This window comes from Scyliorhinus torazame, unplaced genomic scaffold (assembly GCF_047496885.1).
Source record: "Scyliorhinus torazame isolate Kashiwa2021f unplaced genomic scaffold, sScyTor2.1 scaffold_458, whole genome shotgun sequence".
NCBI classification, from domain to species: Eukaryota; Metazoa; Chordata; class Chondrichthyes; order Carcharhiniformes; family Scyliorhinidae; genus Scyliorhinus; species Scyliorhinus torazame.
In genome coordinates, this window is record NW_027308185.1 from 17501 (window position 1) to 37878 (window position 20378).

A 20378-nucleotide genomic window follows, 5' to 3' on the forward strand; every position below is an offset into this window, starting at 1 on the left:
TGTGTCACAGGCTCGAGCAGGGGGCTGAATGGGCCTCCTCCTGTTCCTGTGTCACAGGCTCGAGCAGGGGGCTGAATGGGCCTCCTCCTGTTCCTGTGTAACAGGCTCGAGGAGGGGGCTGAATGGGCCTCCTCCTGTTCCTGTGTAACAGACTCGAGCAGGGGGCTGAATGGACCTCCTCCTGTTCCTGTGTAACTGGCTCAAGCAGGGGGCTGAATGGACCTCCTCCTGTTCCTGTGTAACAGGCTCAAGCAGGGGGCTGAATGGACCTCCTCCTGTTCCTGTGTAACAGGCTCGAGCAGGGGGCTGAATGGACCTCCTCCTGTTCCTGTGTAACAGGTTCGAGGAGGGGGCTGAATGGGCCTCCCCCTGTTTCTGTGGTAACAGGCTCGAGCAGGGGGCTGAATGGGCCTCCTCCTGTTTCTGTGGTAACAGGCTCAAGGGGCTGAATGTCCCGGCTCCTGCCCCGCCAAGTTAATCTATCAGAACTCACATCGAGCAGCTGAAGGTTTGTCCCGCTATCCTGTGCCATTGCAATGAACTGTGAGAAGTTCCCCTGGTCGAGCAGAATGTAGGCCGGAACCCGACGTTTCGAGGCCCCTTCCAGCAGGTCAAAGAAAATGTCAACATCGGTGAAGATATCCATGACAACAGCGACCACCTAGGCTCGAACAGAACAAACACATCACAGTATATCCTACAGAACCTGTACAGTGCAGAGGGAGCTTTACTCTGGATCTAACCCCGTGCTGTACCTGTCCTGGGAGTGTTTGATGGGGACAGTGTAGAGGGAGCTTTACTCTGTATCTAACCCCGTGCTGTACCTGTCCTGGGAGTGTTTGATGGGGACAGTGTAGAGGGAGCTTTACTCTGTATCTAACCCCGTGCTGTACCTGTCCTGGGAGTGTTTGATGGGGACAGTGTAGAGGGAGCTTTACTCTGTATCTAACCCCGTGCTGTACCTGTCCTGGGAGTGTTTGATGGGGACAGTGTAGAGGGAGCTTTACTCTGTATCTAACCCCGCGCTGTACCTGTCCTGGGAGTGTTTGATGGGGACAGTGTAGAGGGAGCTTTACTCTGTATCTAACCCCGTGCTGTAATTGTCCTGCGAGTGTTTGATGGGGACAGTGTAGCGGGAGCTTTACTCTGTATCTAACCCCGTGTTGTACCTGTCCTGGGAGTGTTTGATGGGGACAGTGTGGAGGGAGCTTTACTCTGTATCTAACCCCGTGCTGTACCTGTCCTGGGAGTGTTTGATGGGGACAGTGTAGAGGGAGCTTTACTCTGTATCTAACCCCGTGCTGTAATTGTCCTGCGAGTGTTTGATGGGGACAGTGTAGCGGGAGCTTTACTCTGTATCTAACCCCGTGTTGTACCTGTCCTGGGAGTGTTTGATGGGGACAGTGTGGAGGGAGCTTTACTCTGTATCTAACCCCGTGCTGTACCTGTCCTGGGAGTGTTTGATGGGGACAGTGTAGAGGGAGCTTTACTCTGTATCTAACCCCGTGCTGTACCTGTCCTGGGAGTGTTTGATGGGGACAGTGTAGAGGGAGCTTCACTCTGTACCTAACCCCGTGCTGTACCTGTCCTGGGAGTGTTTGATGGGGACAGTGTAGAGGGAGCTTTACTCTGTATCTAACCCTGTGCTGTAGCTGTCCTGGGAGTGTTTGATGGGGACAGTGTAGAGGGAGCTTTACTCTGTATCTAACCCTGCGCTGTACTGTCCTGGAAGTGTTTGATGGGGACAGTGTGGAGGGAGCTTTACTCTGTATCTAACCCCGTGCTGTACCTGTCCTGGGAGTGTTTGATGGGGACAGTGTAGAGTGAGCTTTACTCTGTATCTAACCCCGTGCTGTACCTGTCCTGGGAGTGTTTGATGGGGACAGTGTAGAGGGAGCTTTACTCTGTATCTAACCCCGTGCTGTACCTGTCCTGGGAGTGTTTGATGGGACAGTGTAGAGGGAGCTTTACTCTGTATCTAACCCCGTGCTGTACCTGTCCTGGGAGTGTTTGATGGGGACAGTGTAGGGGGAGCTTTACTCTGTATCTAACCCCGTGCTGTACCTGTCCTGGGAGTGTTTGATGGGGACAGTGTAGAGGGAACTTTACTATGGATCTAACCTCGTGCTGTACCTGTCCTGGGAGCGTTTGTTGGGGACAGTGGAGAGGGAGCTTTACTCTGTATCTAACCTCGTGCTGTACCAGTCCTGGGAGTGTTTGATGGGGACAGTGTAGAGGGAACTTTACTATGGATCTAACCTCGTGCTGTACCTGTCCTGAGAGCGTTTGTTGGGGACAGTGTAGAGGGAGCTTTACTCTGTATCTAACCTCGTGCTGTACCAGTCCTGGGAGTGTTTGATCGGGTCAGTGTAGCGGGAGTTTTACTCTGTATCTAACCCCGTGCTGTGCCTGTCCCGGGAGTGTTTGATGGGGACAGTTTAGAGGGAGCTTTACTCTGAATCTAACCCCGTGCTGTGCCTGTCCCGGGAGTGTTTGATGGGGACAGTGTAGAGGGAGCTTTACTCTGAATCTAACCCCGTGCTGTACCTGTCCTGGGAGTGTATGATGGGGACAGTGTAGATGGAGCTTTACTCTGTATCTAGCCCCGTGCTGTACCTGTCCTGGGAGTGTTTGATGGGGGACAGTGTGAAGGGAGTTTTACTCTGTATCTAACCCCGTGCTGTACCTGTCCTGGGAGTGTTTGATGGGGACAGTGTAGAGGGAACTTTACTCTGGGTCTAACCTCGTGCTGTACCTGTCCTGGGAGCGTTTGATGGGACAGTGTAGAAGGAGCTTTACTCTGTATCTTACCCCGTGCTGTACCTGCCCTGGGAGTGTTTGATGGGGACAGTGTAGAGGGAGCTTTACTCTGTATCTAACCCCGTGCTGTACCTGTCCTGGGCGTGTTTGGTGGGGACAGTGTAGATGGAGCTTTACTCTGTATCTAACCCCGTGCTGTACCTGTCCTAGGAGTGTTTGATGGGGACAGTGTAGAGGGAGCTTTACTTTGTATCTGACCCCGTGCTGTCCCTATCCAGGGAGTGTTTGATGGGGCCAGTGTAGAGGGAGCTTTACTGTGCATCTAACCCCATGCTGTACCTGTCCTGGGAGTGTTTGATGGGGACTGTGTAGAGAGAGCTTTACGATGTTTCTAACCCCGTGCTGTACCTGTCCTGGGAGTGTTTGATGGGGACAGTGTAGAGGGAGCTTTACTCTGTATCTAACCCCATGCTGTACCTGTCCTGGGAGTGTTTGATGGGGACAGTGCAGAGAGAGCTTTACTCTGTATCTAACCCCGTGCTGTACCTGTCCTGGGAGGGTTTGATGGGGACAGTGTAGAGGGACCTTTACTCTGTATCGAACCCCGTGCTGTACCTGTCCTCGGAGTGTTTGATGGGGACAGTGTAGAGGGAGCTTTACTCTGTATCTAACCCCGTGCTGTTCCTGTCCTGGGAGTGTTTGATGGGACAGTGTAGAGGGAGCTTTACTCTGTATCTAACCCCGTGCTGTACCTGTCCTGGGAGTGTTTGATGGGGACAGTGTAGGGGGAGCTTTACTCTGTATCTAACCCCGTGCTGTACCTGTCCTGGGAGTGTTTGATGGGGACAGTGTAGAGGGAACTTTACTATGGATCTAACCTCGTGCTGTACCTGTCCTGGGAGCGTTGTTGGGGACAGTGGAGAGGGAGCTTTACTCTGTATCTAACCTCGTGCTGTACCAGTCCTGGGAGTGTTTGATGGGGACAGTGTAGAGGGAACTTTACTATGGATCTAACCTCGTGCTGTACCTGTCCTGAGAGCGTTTGTTGGGGACAGTGTAGAGGGAGCTTTACTCTGTATCTAACCTCGTGCTGTACCAGTCCTGGGAGTGTTTGATCGGGTCAGTGTAGCGGGAGTTTTACTCTGTATCTAACCCCGTGCTGTGCCTGTCCCGGGAGTGTTTGATGGGGACAGTGTAGAGGGAGCTTTACTCTGAATCTAACCCCGTGCTGTACCTGTCCTGGGAGTGTATGATGGGGACAGTGTAGATGGAGCTTTACTCTGTATCTAGCCCCGTGCTGTACCTGTCCTGGGAGTGTTTGATGGGGGACAGTGTGGAGGGAGTTTTACTCTGTATCTAACCCCGTGCTGTACCTGTCCTGGGAGTGTTTGATGGGGACAGTGTAGAGGGAACTTTACTCTGGGTCTAACCTCGTGCTGTACCTGTCCTGGGAGCGTTTGATGGGACAGTGTAGAAGGAGCTTTACTCTGTATCTTACCCCGTGCTGTACCTGCCCTGGGAGTGTTTGATGGGGACAGTGTAGAGGGAGCTTTACTCTGTATCTAACCCCGTGCTGTACCTGTCCTGGGCGTGTTTGGTGGGGACAGTGTAGATGGAGCTTTACTCTGTATCTAACCCCGTGCTGTACCTGTCCTGGGAGTGTTTGATGGGGGACAGTGTAGAGGGAGCTTTACTCTGTATCTAACCCCGTGCTGTACCTGTCCTGGGAGTGTTTGTTGGGGACAGTGTAGAGGGTGCTTTACTCTGTATCTAACCCCGTGCTGTACCTGTCCTGGGAGTGTTTGATGGGGACAGTGTAGAGGGAGCTTTACTTTGTATCTGACCCCGTGCTGTACCTGTCCTGGGAGTGTTTGATGGGGACAGTGTAGAGGGAGCTTTACTCTGTATCTAACCCCGTGCTGTACCTGTCCTGGGAGTGTTTGATGGGGACAGTGTAGAGGGAGCTTTACTCTGTATCTAACCCCGTGCTGTACCTGTCCTGGGAGTGTTTGATGGGGACAGTGTAGAGGGAACTTTACTATGGATCTAACCTCGTGCTGTACCTGTCCTGGGAGCGTTGTTGGGGACAGTGGAGAGGGAGCTTTACTCTGTATCTAACCTCGTGCTGTACCAGTCCTGGGAGTGTTTGATGGGGACAGTGTAGAGGGAACTTTACTATGGATCTAACCTCGTGCTGTACCTGTCCTGAGAGCGTTTGTTGGGGACAGTGTAGAGGGAGCTTTACTCTGTATCTAACCTCGTGCTGTACCAGTCCTGGGAGTGTTTGATCGGGTCAGTGTAGCGGGAGTTTTACTCTGTATCTAACCCCGTGCTGTGCCTGTCCCGGGAGTGTTTGATGGGGACAGTGTAGATGGAGCTTTACTCTGTATCTAGCCCCGTGCTGTACCTGTCCTGGGAGTGTTTGATGGGGGACAGTGTGGAGGGAGTTTTACTCTGTATCTAACCCCGTGCTGTACCTGTCCTGGGAGTGTTTGATGGGGACAGTGTAGAGGGAACTTTACTCTGGGTCTAACCTCGTGCTGTACCTGTCCTGGGAGCGTTTGATGGGACAGTGTAGAAGGAGCTTTACTCTGTATCTTACCCCGTGCTGTACCTGCCCTGGGAGTGTTTGATGGGGACAGTGTAGAGGGAGCTTTACTCTGTATCTAACCCCGTGCTGTACCTGTCCTGGGCGTGTTTGGTGGGGACAGTGTAGATGGAGCTTTACTCTGTATCTAACCCCGTGCTGTACCTGTCCTGGGAGTGTTTGATGGGGGACAGTGTAGAGGGAGCTTTACTCTGTATCTAACCCCGTGCTGTACCTGTCCTGGGAGTGTTTGTTGGGGACAGTGTAGAGGGTGCTTTACTCTGTATCTAACCCCGTGCTGTACCTGTCCTGGGAGTGTTTGATGGGGACAGTGTAGAGGGAGCTTTACTTTGTATCTGACCCCGTGCTGTACCTGTCCTGGGAGTGTTTGATGGGGACAGTGTAGAGGGAGCTTTACTCTGTATCTAACCCCGTGCTGTACCTGTCCTGGGAGTGTTTGATGGGGACAGTGTAGAGGGAGCTTTACTCTGTATCTAACCCCGTGCTGTACCTGTCCTGGGAGTGTTTGATGGGGACAGTGTAGAGGGAGCTTTACTTTGTATCTGACCCCGTGCTGTCCCTATCCATGGAGTGTTTGATGGGGCCAGTGTAGAGGGAGCTTTACTGTGCATCTAATCCCATGCTGTACCTGTCCTGGGAGTGTTTGATGGGGACAGTGTAGAGAGAGCTTTACGCTGTTTCTAACCCCGTGCTGTACCTGTCCTGGGAGTGTTTGATGGGGACAGTGTAGCGGGAGCTTTACTCTGGATCTAACCTCGTGCTGTACCTGTCCTGGGAGCGTTTGATGGGACAGTGTAGAGGGAACTTTGCTCTGGATCTAACCTCGTGCTGTACCTGTCCTGGGAGTGTTTGATGGGGACAGTGTAGAGGCAGCTTTACTCTGTATCTAACCCCGTGCTGTACCTGTCCTGGGAGCGTTTGATGGGACAGTGTAGAGGGAGCTTTACTGTGCATCTAACCCCGTGCTGTCCCTGTCCTGGGAGTGTTTGATGGGGACAGTGTAGAGGGAGCTTTACTCTGTATCTAACCCCGTGCTGTCCCTGTCCTGGGAGTGTTTGATGGGGACAGTGTAGAGGGAGCTTTACTCTGTATCTAACCCCGTGCGGTACCTGTCCTGGGAGTGTTTGATGGGGACAGTGTCGAGGGAGCTTTACTCTGTATCTAACCCCGTGCTGTCCCTGTCCTGGGAGTGTTTGATGGGGACAGTGTAGAGGGAGCTTTACTCTGTATCTAACCCCGTGCTGTACCTGTCCTGGGAGTGTTTGATGGGGACAGTGTAGAGGGAACTTTACTATGGATCTAACCTCGTGCTGTACCTGTCCTGGGAGCGTTTGTTGGGGACAGTGGAGAGGGAGCTTTACTCTGTATCTAACCTCGTGCTGTACCAGTCCTGGGAGTGTTTGATGGGGACAGTGTAGAGGGAACTTTACTATGGATCTAACCTCGTGCTGTACCTGTCCTGAGAGCGTTTGTTGGGGACAGTGTAGAGGGAGCTTTACTCTGTATCTAACCTCGTGCTGTACCAGTCCTGGGAGTGTTTGATCGGGTCAGTGTAGCGGGAGTTTTACTCTGTATCTAACCCCGTGCTGTGCCTGTCCCGGGAGTGTTTGATGGGGACAGTTTAGAGGGAGCTTTACTCTGAATCTAACCCCGTGCTGTGCCTGTCCCGGGAGTGTTTGATGGGGACAGTGTAGAGGGAGCTTTACTCTGAATCTAACCCCGTGCTGTACCTGTCCTGGGAGTGTATGATGGGGACAGTGTAGATGGAGCTTTACTCTGTATCTAGCCCCGTGCTGTACCTGTCCTGGGAGTGTTTGATGGGGGACAGTGTGAAGGGAGTTTTACTCTGTATCTAACCCCGTGCTGTACCTGTCCTGGGAGTGTTTGATGGGGACAGTGTAGAGGGAACTTTACTCTGGGTCTAACCTCGTGCTGTACCTGTCCTGGGAGCGTTTGATGGGACAGTGTAGAAGGAGCTTTACTCTGTATCTTACCCCGTGCTGTACCTGCCCTGGGAGTGTTTGATGGGGACAGTGTAGAGGGAGCTTTACTCTGTATCTAACCCCGTGCTGTACCTGTCCTGGGCGTGTTTGGTGGGGACAGTGTAGATGGAGCTTTACTCTGTATCTAACCCCGTGCTGTACCTGTCCTAGGAGTGTTTGATGGGGACAGTGTAGAGGGAGCTTTACTTTGTATCTGACCCCGTGCTGTCCCTATCCAGGGAGTGTTTGATGGGGCCAGTGTAGAGGGAGCTTTACTGTGCATCTAACCCCATGCTGTACCTGTCCTGGGAGTGTTTGATGGGGACTGTGTAGAGAGAGCTTTACGATGTTTCTAACCCCGTGCTGTACCTGTCCTGGGAGTGTTTGATGGGGACAGTGTAGAGGGAGCTTTACTCTGTATCTAACCCCATGCTGTACCTGTCCTGGGAGTGTTTGATGGGGACAGTGCAGAGAGAGCTTTACTCTGTATCTAACCCCGTGCTGTACCTGTCCTGGGAGGGTTTGATGGGGACAGTGTAGAGGGACCTTTACTCTGTATCGAACCCCGTGCTGTACCTGTCCTCGGAGTGTTTGATGGGGACAGTGTAGAGGGAGCTTTACTCTGTATCTAACCCCGTGCTGTTCCTGTCCTGGGAGTGTTTGATGGGACAGTGTAGAGGGAGCTTTACTCTGTATCTAACCCCGTGCTGTACCTGTCCTGGGAGTGTTTGATGGGGACAGTGTAGGGGGAGCTTTACTCTGTATCTAACCCCGTGCTGTACCTGTCCTGGGAGTGTTTGATGGGGACAGTGTAGAGGGAACTTTACTATGGATCTAACCTCGTGCTGTACCTGTCCTGGGAGCGTTGTTGGGGACAGTGGAGAGGGAGCTTTACTCTGTATCTAACCTCGTGCTGTACCAGTCCTGGGAGTGTTTGATGGGGACAGTGTAGAGGGAACTTTACTATGGATCTAACCTCGTGCTGTACCTGTCCTGAGAGCGTTTGTTGGGGACAGTGTAGAGGGAGCTTTACTCTGTATCTAACCTCGTGCTGTACCAGTCCTGGGAGTGTTTGATCGGGTCAGTGTAGCGGGAGTTTTACTCTGTATCTAACCCCGTGCTGTGCCTGTCCCGGGAGTGTTTGATGGGGACAGTGTAGAGGGAGCTTTACTCTGAATCTAACCCCGTGCTGTGCCTGTCCCGGGAGTGTTTGATGGGGACAGTGTAGAGGGAGCTATTCTCTGTATCTAACCCCGTGCTGTACCTGTCCTGGGAGTGTTTGATGGGGACAGTGTAGAGGGAGCTTTACTCTGAATCTAACCCCGTGCTGTACCTGTCCTGGGAGTGTATGATGGGGACAGTGTAGATGGAGCTTTACTCTGTATCTAGCCCCGTGCTGTACCTGTCCTGGGAGTGTTTGATGGGGGACAGTGTGGAGGGAGTTTTACTCTGTATCTAACCCCGTGCTGTACCTGTCCTGGGAGTGTTTGATGGGGACAGTGTAGAGGGAACTTTACTCTGGGTCTAACCTCGTGCTGTACCTGTCCTGGGAGCGTTTGATGGGACAGTGTAGAAGGAGCTTTACTCTGTATCTTACCCCGTGCTGTACCTGCCCTGGGAGTGTTTGATGGGGACAGTGTAGAGGGAGCTTTACTCTGTATCTAACCCCGTGCTGTACCTGTCCTGGGCGTGTTTGGTGGGGACAGTGTAGATGGAGCTTTACTCTGTATCTAACCCCGTGCTGTACCTGTCCTGGGAGTGTTTGATGGGGGACAGTGTAGAGGGAGCTTTACTCTGTATCTAACCCCGTGCTGTACCTGTCCTGGGAGTGTTTGTTGGGGACAGTGTAGAGGGTGCTTTACTCTGTATCTAACCCCGTGCTGTACCTGTCCTGGGAGTGTTTGATGGGGACAGTGTAGAGGGAGCTTTACTTTGTATCTGACCCCGTGCTGTACCTGTCCTGGGAGTGTTTGATGGGGACAGTGTAGAGGGAGCTTTACTCTGTATCTAACCCCGTGCTGTACCTGTCCTGGGAGTGTTTGATGGGGACAGTGTAGAGGGAGCTTTACTCTGTATCTAACCCCGTGCTGTACCTGTCCTGGGAGTGTTTGATGGGGACAGTGTAGAGGGAGCTTTACTTTGTATCTGACCCCGTGCTGTCCCTATCCAGGGAGTGTTTGATGGGGCCAGTGTAGAGGGAGCTTTACTGTGCATCTAACCCCATGCTGTACCTGTCCTGGGAGTGTTTGATGGGGACAGTGTAGAGAGAGCTTTACGCTGTTTCTAACCCCGTGCTGTACCTGTCCTGGGAGTGTTTGATGGGGACAGTGTAGCGGGAGCTTTACTCTGGATCTAACCTCGTGCTGTACCTGTCCTGGGAGCGTTTGATGGGACAGTGTAGAGGGAACTTTGCTCTGGATCTAACCTCGTGCTGTACCTGTCCTGGGAGTGTTTGATGGGGACAGTGTAGAGGCAGCTTTACTCTGTATCTAACCCCGTGCTGTACCTGTCCTGGGAGCGTTTGATGGGACAGTGTAGAGGGAGCTTTACTGTGCATCTAACCCCGTGCTGTACCTGTCCTGGGAGTGTTTGATGGGGACAGTGTAGCGGGAGCTTTACTCTGTATCTAACCCCGTGCTGTACCTGTCCTGCGAGTGTTTGATGGGGACAGTGTAGAGGGAGCTTTACTCTGCATCTAACCCCGTGCTGTACCTGTCCTGGGAGTGTTTGATGGAGACAGTGTAGAGGGAGCTTTACTCTGTATCTAACCCCGTGCTGTACCTGTCCTGGGAGTGTTTGATGGGGACAGTGTAGAGGGAGCTTTACTCTGTATCTAACCCTGTGCTGTACCTGTCCTCGGAGTGTTTGATGGAGACAGTGTAGAGGGAGCTTTACTCTGTTTCTAACCCCGTGCTGTACCTGTACTGGGAGCGTTTGATGGAACAGTGTAGAAGGAGCTTTACTCTGTATCTAACCCCGTGCTGTATCTGTCCTGGGAGTGTTTGATGGGGACAGTGTAGAGGGAGCTTTATTCTGTATCTAACCGGGTGCTGTACCTGTCCTGGGAGTGTTTGATGGCGACAGTGTAGAGGGAGCTTTACTCTGTATCTAACCCCGTGCTGTACCTGTCTGGGAGTGTTTGATGGGGACAGTGTAGAGGGATCTTTACTCTGCATCTAACTCCGTGCTGTACCTGTCCTGGGGGTGTTTGATGGGGACAGTGTAGAGGGAGCTTTACTTTGCATCTAACCCCGTGCTGTACCTATCCTGGGAGTGTTTGATGGGGACAGTGTAGAGGGAGCTTTACTGTGCATCTAACCCCGTGCTGTACCTGTCCTGGGAGTGTTTGATGGGGACAGTGTAGAGGGAGCTTTACTCTGAATCTAACCCCGTGCTGTACCTGTCCTGGGAGTGTTTGATGGGGACAGTGTAGAGGGAACTTTACTCTGGATCTAACCTCGTGCTGTACCTGTCCTGGGAGCGTTTGATGGGACAGTGTAGAGGGAGCTTTACTGTGCATCTAACCCCGTGCTGTACCTGTCCTGGGAGTGTTTGATGGGGACAGTGTAGCGGGAGCTTTACTCTGTATCTAACACCGTGCTGTACCTGTCCTGGGAGTGTTTGATGGGGACAGTGTGGAGGGATCTTTACTCTGTATCTAACCCTGTGCTGTACCTGTCCTGGGAGTGTTTGATGGAGACAGTGTAGAGGGAGCTTTACTCTGTTTCTAACCCCGTGCTGTACCTGTACTGGGAGCGTTTGATGGAACAGTGTAGAAGGAGCTTTACTCTGTATCTAACACCGTGCTGTACCTGTCCTGGGAGTGTTTGATGGGGACAGTGTAGAGGGAGCTTTACTCTGAATCTAACCTCGTGCTGTACCTGTCCTGGGAGTGTTTGATGGGGACAGTGTAGAGGGAGCTTTACTCTGTATCTAACCCCGTGCTGTGCCTGTCCTGGGAGTGTTTGATGGGGACAGTGTAGAGGGAGCTTTACTCTGTATCTAACCCCGTGCTGTACCTGTCCTGGGAGTGTTTGATGGGGACGGTGTAGAGGGAGCTTTACTCTGTATCTAACTCCGTGGTGTACCTGTCCTGGGAGTGTTTGATGGGGACAGTGTCGAGGGAGCTTTACTCTGTATCTAACCCCGTGCTGTCCCTGTCCTGGGAGTGTTTGATGGGGACAGTGTAGAGGGAGCTTTACTCTGTATCTAACCCCGTGCTGTACCTGTCCTGGGAGTGTTTGATGGGGACAGTGTAGAGGGAACTTTACTATGGATCTAACCTCGTGCTGTACCTGTCCTGGGAGCGTTTGTTGGGGACAGTGGAGAGGGAGCTTTACTCTGTATCTAACCTCGTGCTGTACCAGTCCTGGGAGTGTTTGATGGGGACAGTGTAGAGGGAACTTTACTATGGATCTAACCTCGTGCTGTACCTGTCCTGAGAGCGTTTGTTGGGGACAGTGTAGAGGGAGCTTTACTCTGTATCTAACCTCGTGCTGTACCAGTCCTGGGAGTGTTTGATCGGGTCAGTGTAGCGGGAGTTTTACTCTGTATCTAACCCCGTGCTGTGCCTGTCCCGGGAGTGTTTGATGGGGACAGTTTAGAGGGAGCTTTACTCTGAATCTAACCCCGTGCTGTGCCTGTCCCGGGAGTGTTTGATGGGGACAGTGTAGAGGGAGCTTTACTCTGAATCTAACCCCGTGCTGTACCTGTCCTGGGAGTGTATGATGGGGACAGTGTAGATGGAGCTTTACTCTGTATCTAGCCCCGTGCTGTACCTGTCCTGGGAGTGTTTGATGGGGGACAGTGTGAAGGGAGTTTTACTCTGTATCTAACCCCGTGCTGTACCTGTCCTGGGAGTGTTTGATGGGGACAGTGTAGAGGGAACTTTACTCTGGGTCTAACCTCGTGCTGTACCTGTCCTGGGAGCGTTTGATGGGACAGTGTAGAAGGAGCTTTACTCTGTATCTTACCCCGTGCTGTACCTGCCCTGGGAGTGTTTGATGGGGACAGTGTAGAGGGAGCTTTACTCTGTATCTAACCCCGTGCTGTACCTGTCCTGGGCGTGTTTGGTGGGGACAGTGTAGATGGAGCTTTACTCTGTATCTAACCCCGTGCTGTACCTGTCCTAGGAGTGTTTGATGGGGACAGTGTAGAGGGAGCTTTACTTTGTATCTGACCCCGTGCTGTCCCTATCCAGGGAGTGTTTGATGGGGCCAGTGTAGAGGGAGCTTTACTGTGCATCTAACCCCATGCTGTACCTGTCCTGGGAGTGTTTGATGGGGACTGTGTAGAGAGAGCTTTACGATGTTTCTAACCCCGTGCTGTACCTGTCCTGGGAGTGTTTGATGGGGACAGTGTAGAGGGAGCTTTACTCTGTATCTAACCCCATGCTGTACCTGTCCTGGGAGTGTTTGATGGGGACAGTGCAGAGAGAGCTTTACTCTGTATCTAACCCCGTGCTGTACCTGTCCTGGGAGGGTTTGATGGGGACAGTGTAGAGGGACCTTTACTCTGTATCGAACCCCGTGCTGTACCTGTCCTCGGAGTGTTTGATGGGGACAGTGTAGAGGGAGCTTTACTCTGTATCTAACCCCGTGCTGTTCCTGTCCTGGGAGTGTTTGATGGGACAGTGTAGAGGGAGCTTTACTCTGTATCTAACCCCGTGCTGTACCTGTCCTGGGAGTGTTTGATGGGGACAGTGTAGGGGGAGCTTTACTCTGTATCTAACCCCGTGCTGTACCTGTCCTGGGAGTGTTTGATGGGGACAGTGTAGAGGGAACTTTACTATGGATCTAACCTCGTGCTGTACCTGTCCTGGGAGCGTTGTTGGGGACAGTGGAGAGGGAGCTTTACTCTGTATCTAACCTCGTGCTGTACCAGTCCTGGGAGTGTTTGATGGGGACAGTGTAGAGGGAACTTTACTATGGATCTAACCTCGTGCTGTACCTGTCCTGAGAGCGTTTGTTGGGGACAGTGTAGAGGGAGCTTTACTCTGTATCTAACCTCGTGCTGTACCAGTCCTGGGAGTGTTTGATCGGGTCAGTGTAGCGGGAGTTTTACTCTGTATCTAACCCCGTGCTGTGCCTGTCCCGGGAGTGTTTGATGGGGACAGTGTAGAGGGAGCTTTACTCTGAATCTAACCCCGTGCTGTGCCTGTCCCGGGAGTGTTTGATGGGGACAGTGTAGAGGGAGGTTTACTCTGAATCTAACCCCGTGCTGTACCTGTCCTGGGAGTGTATGATGGGGACAGTGTAGATGGAGCTTTACTCTGTATCTAGCCCCGTGCTGTACCTGTCCTGGGAGTGTTTGATGGGGGACAGTGTGGAGGGAGTTTTACTCTGTATCTAACCCCGTGCTGTACCTGTCCTGGGAGTGTTTGATGGGGACAGTGTAGAGGGAACTTTACTCTGGGTCTAACCTCGTGCTGTACCTGTCCTGGGAGCGTTTGATGGGACAGTGTAGAAGGAGCTTTACTCTGTATCTTACCCCGTGCTGTACCTGCCCTGGGAGTGTTTGATGGGGACAGTGTAGAGGGAGCTTTACTCTGTATCTAACCCCGTGCTGTACCTGTCCTGGGCGTGTTTGGTGGGGACAGTGTAGATGGAGCTTTACTCTGTATCTAACCCCGTGCTGTACCTGTCCTGGGAGTGTTTGATGGGGGACAGTGTAGAGGGAGCTTTACTCTGTATCTAACCCCGTGCTGTACCTGTCCTGGGAGTGTTTGTTGGGGACAGTGTAGAGGGTGCTTTACTCTGTATCTAACCCCGTGCTGTACCTGTCCTGGGAGTGTTTGATGGGGACAGTGCAGAGGGAGCTTTACTTTGTATCTGACCCCGTGCTGTCCCTATCCAGGGAGTGTTTGATGGGGCCAGTGTAGAGGGAGCTTTACTGTGCATCTAACCCCATGCTGTACCTGTCCTGGGAGTGTTTGATGGGGACAGTGTAGAGAGAGCTTTACGCTGTTTCTAACCCCGTGCTGTACCTGTCCTGGGAGTGTTTGATGGGGACAGTGTAGCGGGAGCTTTACTCTGGATCTAACCTCGTGCTGTACATGTCCTGGGAGCGTTTGATGGGACAGTGTAGAGGGAACTTTGCTCTGGATCTAACCTCGTGCTGTACCTGTCCTGGGAGTGTTTGATGGGGACAGTGTAGAGGCAGCTTTACTCTGTATCTAACCCCGTGCTGTACCTGTCCTGGGAGCGTTTGATGGGACAGTGTAGAGGGAGCTTTACTGTGCATCTAACCCCGTGCTGTACCTGTCCTGGGAGTGTTTGATGGGGACAGTGTAGCGGGAGCTTTACTCTGTATCTAACCCCGTGCTGTACCTGTCCTGCGAGTGTTTGATGGGGACAGTGTAGAGGGAGCTTTACTCTGCATCTAACCCCGTGCTGTACCTGTCCTGGGAGTGTTTGATGGAGACAGTGTAGAGGGAGCTTTACTCTGTATCTAACCCCGTGCTGTACCTGTCCTGGGAGTGTTTGATGGGGACAGTGTAGAGGGAGCTTTACTCTGTATCTAACCCTGTGCTGTACCTGTCCTCGGAGTGTTTGATGGAGACAGTGTAGAGGGAGCTTTACTCTGTTTCTAACCCCGTGCTGTACCTGTACTGGGAGCGTTTGATGGAACAGTGTAGAAGGAGCTTTACTCTGTATCTAACCCCGTGCTGTATCTGTCCTGGGAGTGTTTGATGGGGACAGTGTAGAGGGAGCTTTATTCTGTATCTAACCGGGTGCTGTACCTGTCCTGGGAGTGTTTGATGGCGACAGTGTAGAGGGAGCTTTACTCTGTATCTAACCCCGTGCTGTACCTGTCCTGGGAGTGTTTGATGGGGACAGTGTAGAGGGATCTTTACTCTGCATCTAACTCCGTGCTGTACCTGTCCTGGGAGTGTTTGATGGGGACAGTGTAGAGGGAGCTTTACTCTGTATCTAACCCCGTGCTGTACCTGTCCTGGGAGTGTTTGATGGGGACAGTGTAGAGGGAGCTTTACTCTGTATCTAACCCCGTGCTGTACCTGTCCTGGGAGTGTTTGATGGGGACAGTGTCGAGGGAGCTTTACTCTGTATCTAACCCCGTGCTGTACCTGTCCTGGGAGTGTTTGATGCGGACAGTTTAGATGGAGCTTTACTCTGTATCTAACCCCGTGCTGTACCTGTCCTGGGAGTGTTTGATGCGGACAGTTTAGATGGAGCTTTACTCTGTGTCTAACCCCGTGCTGTACCTACCCTGGGAGTGTTTGATGGGGACAGTGTAGAGGGATCTTTACTCTGCATCTAACTCCGTGCTGTACCTGTCCTGGGAGTGTTTGATGGGGACAGTGTAGAGGGAGCTTTACTCTGTATCTAACCCCGTGCTGTACCTGTCCTGGGAGTGTTTGATGGGGACAGTGTAGAGGGAGCTTTACTCTGTATCTAACCCCGTGCTGTACCTATCCTGGGAGTGTTTGATGGGGACAGTGTAGAGGGAGCTTTACTTTGCATCTAACCCCGTGCTGTACCTATCCTGGGAGTGTTTGATGGGGACAGTGTAGAGGGAGCTTTACTGTGCATCTAACCCCGTGCTGTACCTGTCCTGGGAGTGTTTGATGGGGACAGTGTAGAGGGAGCTTTACTCTGTATCTAACCCCGTGCTGTCCCTGTCCTGGGAGTGTTTGATGGGGACAGTGTAGAGGGAGCTTTACTCTGAATCTAACCCCGTGCTGTACCTGTCCTGGGAGTGTTTGATGGGGACAGTGTAGAGGGAACTTTACTCTGGATCTAACCTCGTGCTGTACCTGTCCTGGGAGCGTTTGATGGGACAGTGTAGAGGGAGCTTTACTGTGCATCTAACCCCGTGCTGTACCTGTCCTGGGAGTGTTTGATGGGGACAGTGTAGCGGGAGCTTTACTCTGTATCTAACACCGTGCTGTACCTGTCCTGGGAGTGTTTGATGGGGACAGTGTGGAGGGATCTTTACTCTGTATCTAACCCTGTGCTGTACCTGTCCTGGGAGTGTTTGATGGAGACAGTGTAGAGGGAGCTTTACTCTGTTTCTAACCCCGTGCTGTACCTGTACTGGGAGCGTTTGATGGAACAGTGTAGAAGGAGCTTTACTCTGTATCTAACACCGTGCTGTACCTGTCCTGGGAGTGTTTGATGGGGACAGTGTAGAGGGAGCTTTACTCTGAATCTAACCTCGTGCTGTACCTGTCCTGGGAGTGTTTGATGGGGACAGTGTAGAGGGAGCTTTACTCTGTATCTAACCCCGTGCTGTGCCTGTCCTGGGAGTGTTTGATGGGGACAGTGTAGAGGGAGCTTTACTCTGTATCTAACCCCGTGCTGTACCTGTCCTGGGAGTGTTTGATGGGGACGGTGTAGAGGGAGCTTTACTCTGTATCTAACTCCGTGGTGTACCTGTCCTGGGAGTGTTTGATGGGGACAGTGTAGAGGGAGCTTTACTCTGCATCTAACCGCATGCTGTACCTGTCCTGGGAGTGTTTGATGGGGACAGTGTAGAGGGAACTTTACTCTGGATCTAACCTCGTGCTGTACCTGTCCTGGGAGCGTTTGATGGGGACAGTGTAGAGGGAGATTTACTCTGTATCTAACCCCGTGCTGTACCTGTCCTGGGAGTGTTTAATCGGGTCAGTGTAGAGGGAGCTTTACTCTGTATCTAACCCCGAGCTGTACCTGCCCTGGGAGTGTTTGATGGGGACAGTTTGGAGGGAGCTTTACTCTGGATCTAACCCCGTGCTGTGCCTGTCCCGGGAGTGTTTGATGGGGACAGTGTAGAGGGAGCTTTACTCTGAATCTAACCCCGTGCTGTACCTGTCCTGGGAGTGTTTGATGGGGACAGTGTAGAGGGAGCTTTACTCTGTATCTAACCCCGTGCTGTCCCTGTCCTGGGAGTGTTTGATGGGGACAGTGTAGAGGGAACTTTACTCTGGGTCTAACCTCGTGCTGTACCTGTCCTGGGAGCGTTTGATGGGACAGTGTAGAAGGAGCTTTACTGTGTATCTTACCCCGTGCTGTACCTGCCCTGGGAGTGTTTGATGGGGACAGTGTAGAGGGAGCTTTACTCTGTATCTAACCCCGTGCTGTACCTGTCCTGGGAGTGTTTGATGGGGACAGTGTAGAGGGAGCTTTACTTTGTATCTGACCCCGTGCTGTACCTGTCCTGGGAGTGTTTGATGGGGACAGTGTAGAGGGAGCTTTACTCTGTATCTAACCCCGTGCTGTACCTGTCCTGGGAGTGTTTGATGGGGACAGTGTAGAGGGAGCTTTACTCTGTATCTAACCCCGTGCTGTACCTGTCCTGGGAGTGTTTGATGGGGACAGTGTAGAGGGAGCTTTACTTTGTATCTGACCCCGTGCTGTCCCTATCCAGGGAGTGTTTGATGGGGCCAGTGTAGAGGGAGCTTTACTGTGCATCTAACCCCATGCTGTACCTGTCCTGGGAGTGTTTGATGGGGACAGTGTAGAGAGAGCTTTACGCTGTTTCTAACCCCGTGCTGTACCTGTCCTGGGAGTGTTTGATGGGGACAGTGTAGCGGGAGCTTTACTCTGGATCTAACCTCGTGCTGTACATGTCCTGGGAGCGTTTGATGGGACAGTGTAGAGGGAACTTTGCTCTGGATCTAACCTCGTGCTGTACCTGTCCTGGGAGTGTTTGATGGGGACAGTGTAGAGGCAGCTTTACTCTGTATCTAACCCCGTGCTGTACCTGTCCTGGGAGCGTTTGATGGGACAGTGTAGAGGGAGCTTTACTGTGCATCTAACCCCGTGCTGTACCTGTCCTGGGAGTGTTTGATGGGGACAGTGTAGCGGGAGCTTTACTCTGTATCTAACCCCGTGCTGTACCTGTCCTGCGAGTGTTTGATGGGGACAGTGTAGAGGGAGCTTTACTCTGCATCTAACCCCGTGCTGTACCTGTCCTGGGGGTGTTTGATGGAGACAGTGTAGAGGGAGCTTTACTCTGTATCTAACCCCGTGCTGTACCTGTCCTGGGAGTGTTTGATGGGGACAGTGTAGAGGGAGCTTTACTCTGTATCTAACCCTGTGCTGTACCTGTCCTCGGAGTGTTTGATGGAGACAGTGTAGAGGGAGCTTTACTCTGTTTCTAACCCCGTGCTGTACCTGTACTGGGAGTGTTTGATGGGGACAGTGTAGAGGGAGCTTTATTCTGTATCTAACCGGGTGCTGTACCTGTCCTGGGAGTGTTTGATGGCGACAGTGTAGAGGGAGCTTTACTCTGTATCTAACCCCGTGCTGTACCTGTCCTGGGAGTGTTTGATGGGGACAGTGTAGAGGGAGCTTTACTCTGAATCTAACCCCGTGCTGTACCTGTCCTGGGAGTGTTTGATGGGGACAGTGTAGAGGGAGCTTTACTCTGTATCTAACCCCGTGCTGTACCTGTCCTGGGAGTGTTTGATGGGGACAGTGTAGAGGGATCTTTACTCTGCATCTAACTCCGTGCTGTACCTGTCCTGGGAGTGTTTGATGGGGACAGTGTAGAGGGATCTTTACTCTGCATCTAACTCCGTGCTGTACCTGTCCTGGGAGTGTTTGATGGGGACAGTGTAGAGGGAGCTTTACTCTGTATCTAACCCCGTGCTGTACCTGTCCTGGGAGTGTTTGATGGGGACAGTGTAGAGGGAGCTTTACTCTGTATCTAACCCCGTGCTGTACCTGTCCTGGGAGTGTTTGATGGGGACAGTGTAGAGGGAGCTTTACTCTGTATCTAACCCCGTGCTGTACCTGTCCTGGGAGTGTTTGATGGGGACAGTGTCGAGGGAGCTTTACTCTGTATCTAATCCCGTGCTGTACCTGTCCTGGGGGTGTTTGATGGGGACAGTGTAGAGGGAGCTTTACTCTGTATCTAACCCCGTGCTGTACCTGTCCTGGGAGTGTTTGATGGGGACAGTGTAGAGGGAGCTTTACTCTGAATCTAACCCCGTGCTGTACCTGTCCTGGGAGTGTTTGATGGGGACAGTGTAGAGGGAACTTTACTCTGGATCTAACCTCGTGCTGTACCTGTCCTGGGAGTGTTTGATGGGGACAGTGTAGAGGGAGCTTTACTCTGAATCTAACCCCGTGCTGTACCTATCCTGGGAGTGTTTGATGGGGACAGTGTAGAGGGAGCTTTACTGTGCATCTAACCCCGTGCTGTACCTGTCCTGGGAGTGTTTGATGGGGACAGTGTAGAGGGAACTTTACTCTGTATCTAACCCCGTGCTGTACCTGTCCTGGGAGTGTTTGATGGGGACAGTGTAGAGGGAGCTTTACTGTGCATCTAACCCCGTGCTGTACCTGTCCTGGGAGTGTTTGATGGGGACAGTGTAGCGGGAGCTTTACTCTGTATCTAACACCGTGCTGTACCTGTCCTGGGAGTGTTTGATGGGGACAGTGTGGAGGGATCTTTACTCTGTATCTAACCCTGTGCTGTACCTGTCCTGGGAGTGTTTGATGGAGACAGTGTAGAGGGAGCTTTACTCTGTTTCTAACCCCGTGCTGTACCTGTACTGGGAGCGTTTGATGGAACAGTGTAGAAGGAGCTTTACTCTGTATCTAACACCGTGCTGTACCTGTCCTGGGAGTGTTTGATGGGGACAGTGTAGAGGGAGCTTTACTCTGAATCTAACCTCGTGCTGTACCTGTCCTGGGAGTGTTTGATGGGGACAGTGTAGAGGGAGCTTTACTCTGTATCTAACCCCGTGCTGTGCCTGTCCTGGGAGTGTTTGATGGGGACAGTGTAGAGGGAGCTTTACTCTGTATCTAACCCCGTGCTGTACCTGTCCTGGGAGTGTTTGATGGGGACGGTGTAGAGGGAGCTTTACTCTGTATCTAACTCCGTGGTGTACCTGTCCTGGGAGTGTTTGATGGGGACAGTGTAGAGGGAGCTTTACTCTGTATCTAACCGCATGCTGTACCTGTCCTGGGAGTGTTTGATGGGGACAGTGTAGAGGGAACTTTACTCTGGATCTAACCTCGTGCTGTACCTGTCCTGGGAGCGTTTGATGGGGACAGTGTAGAGGGAGATTTACTCTG

The 20378-nt window shown here is 52.3% G+C and overlaps 1 protein-coding gene across 1 annotated transcript in view; it reads right to left on the reverse strand.

Annotated features, from left to right (window-relative positions):
- LOC140406307 (protein FAM83E-like) overlaps positions 1 to 20378 on the reverse strand; it is a gene marked incomplete at its 3' end in the record, with an annotated part of 101338 nt that overhangs the window by 16004 nt on the left and 64956 nt on the right. The window contains exon 3 of the mRNA XM_072494419.1: positions 494 to 661. Within this exon, the coding sequence (XP_072350520.1) occupies positions 494 to 661 (168 nt within the window). The remainder of the gene's footprint in view (positions 1 to 493; positions 662 to 20378) is intronic.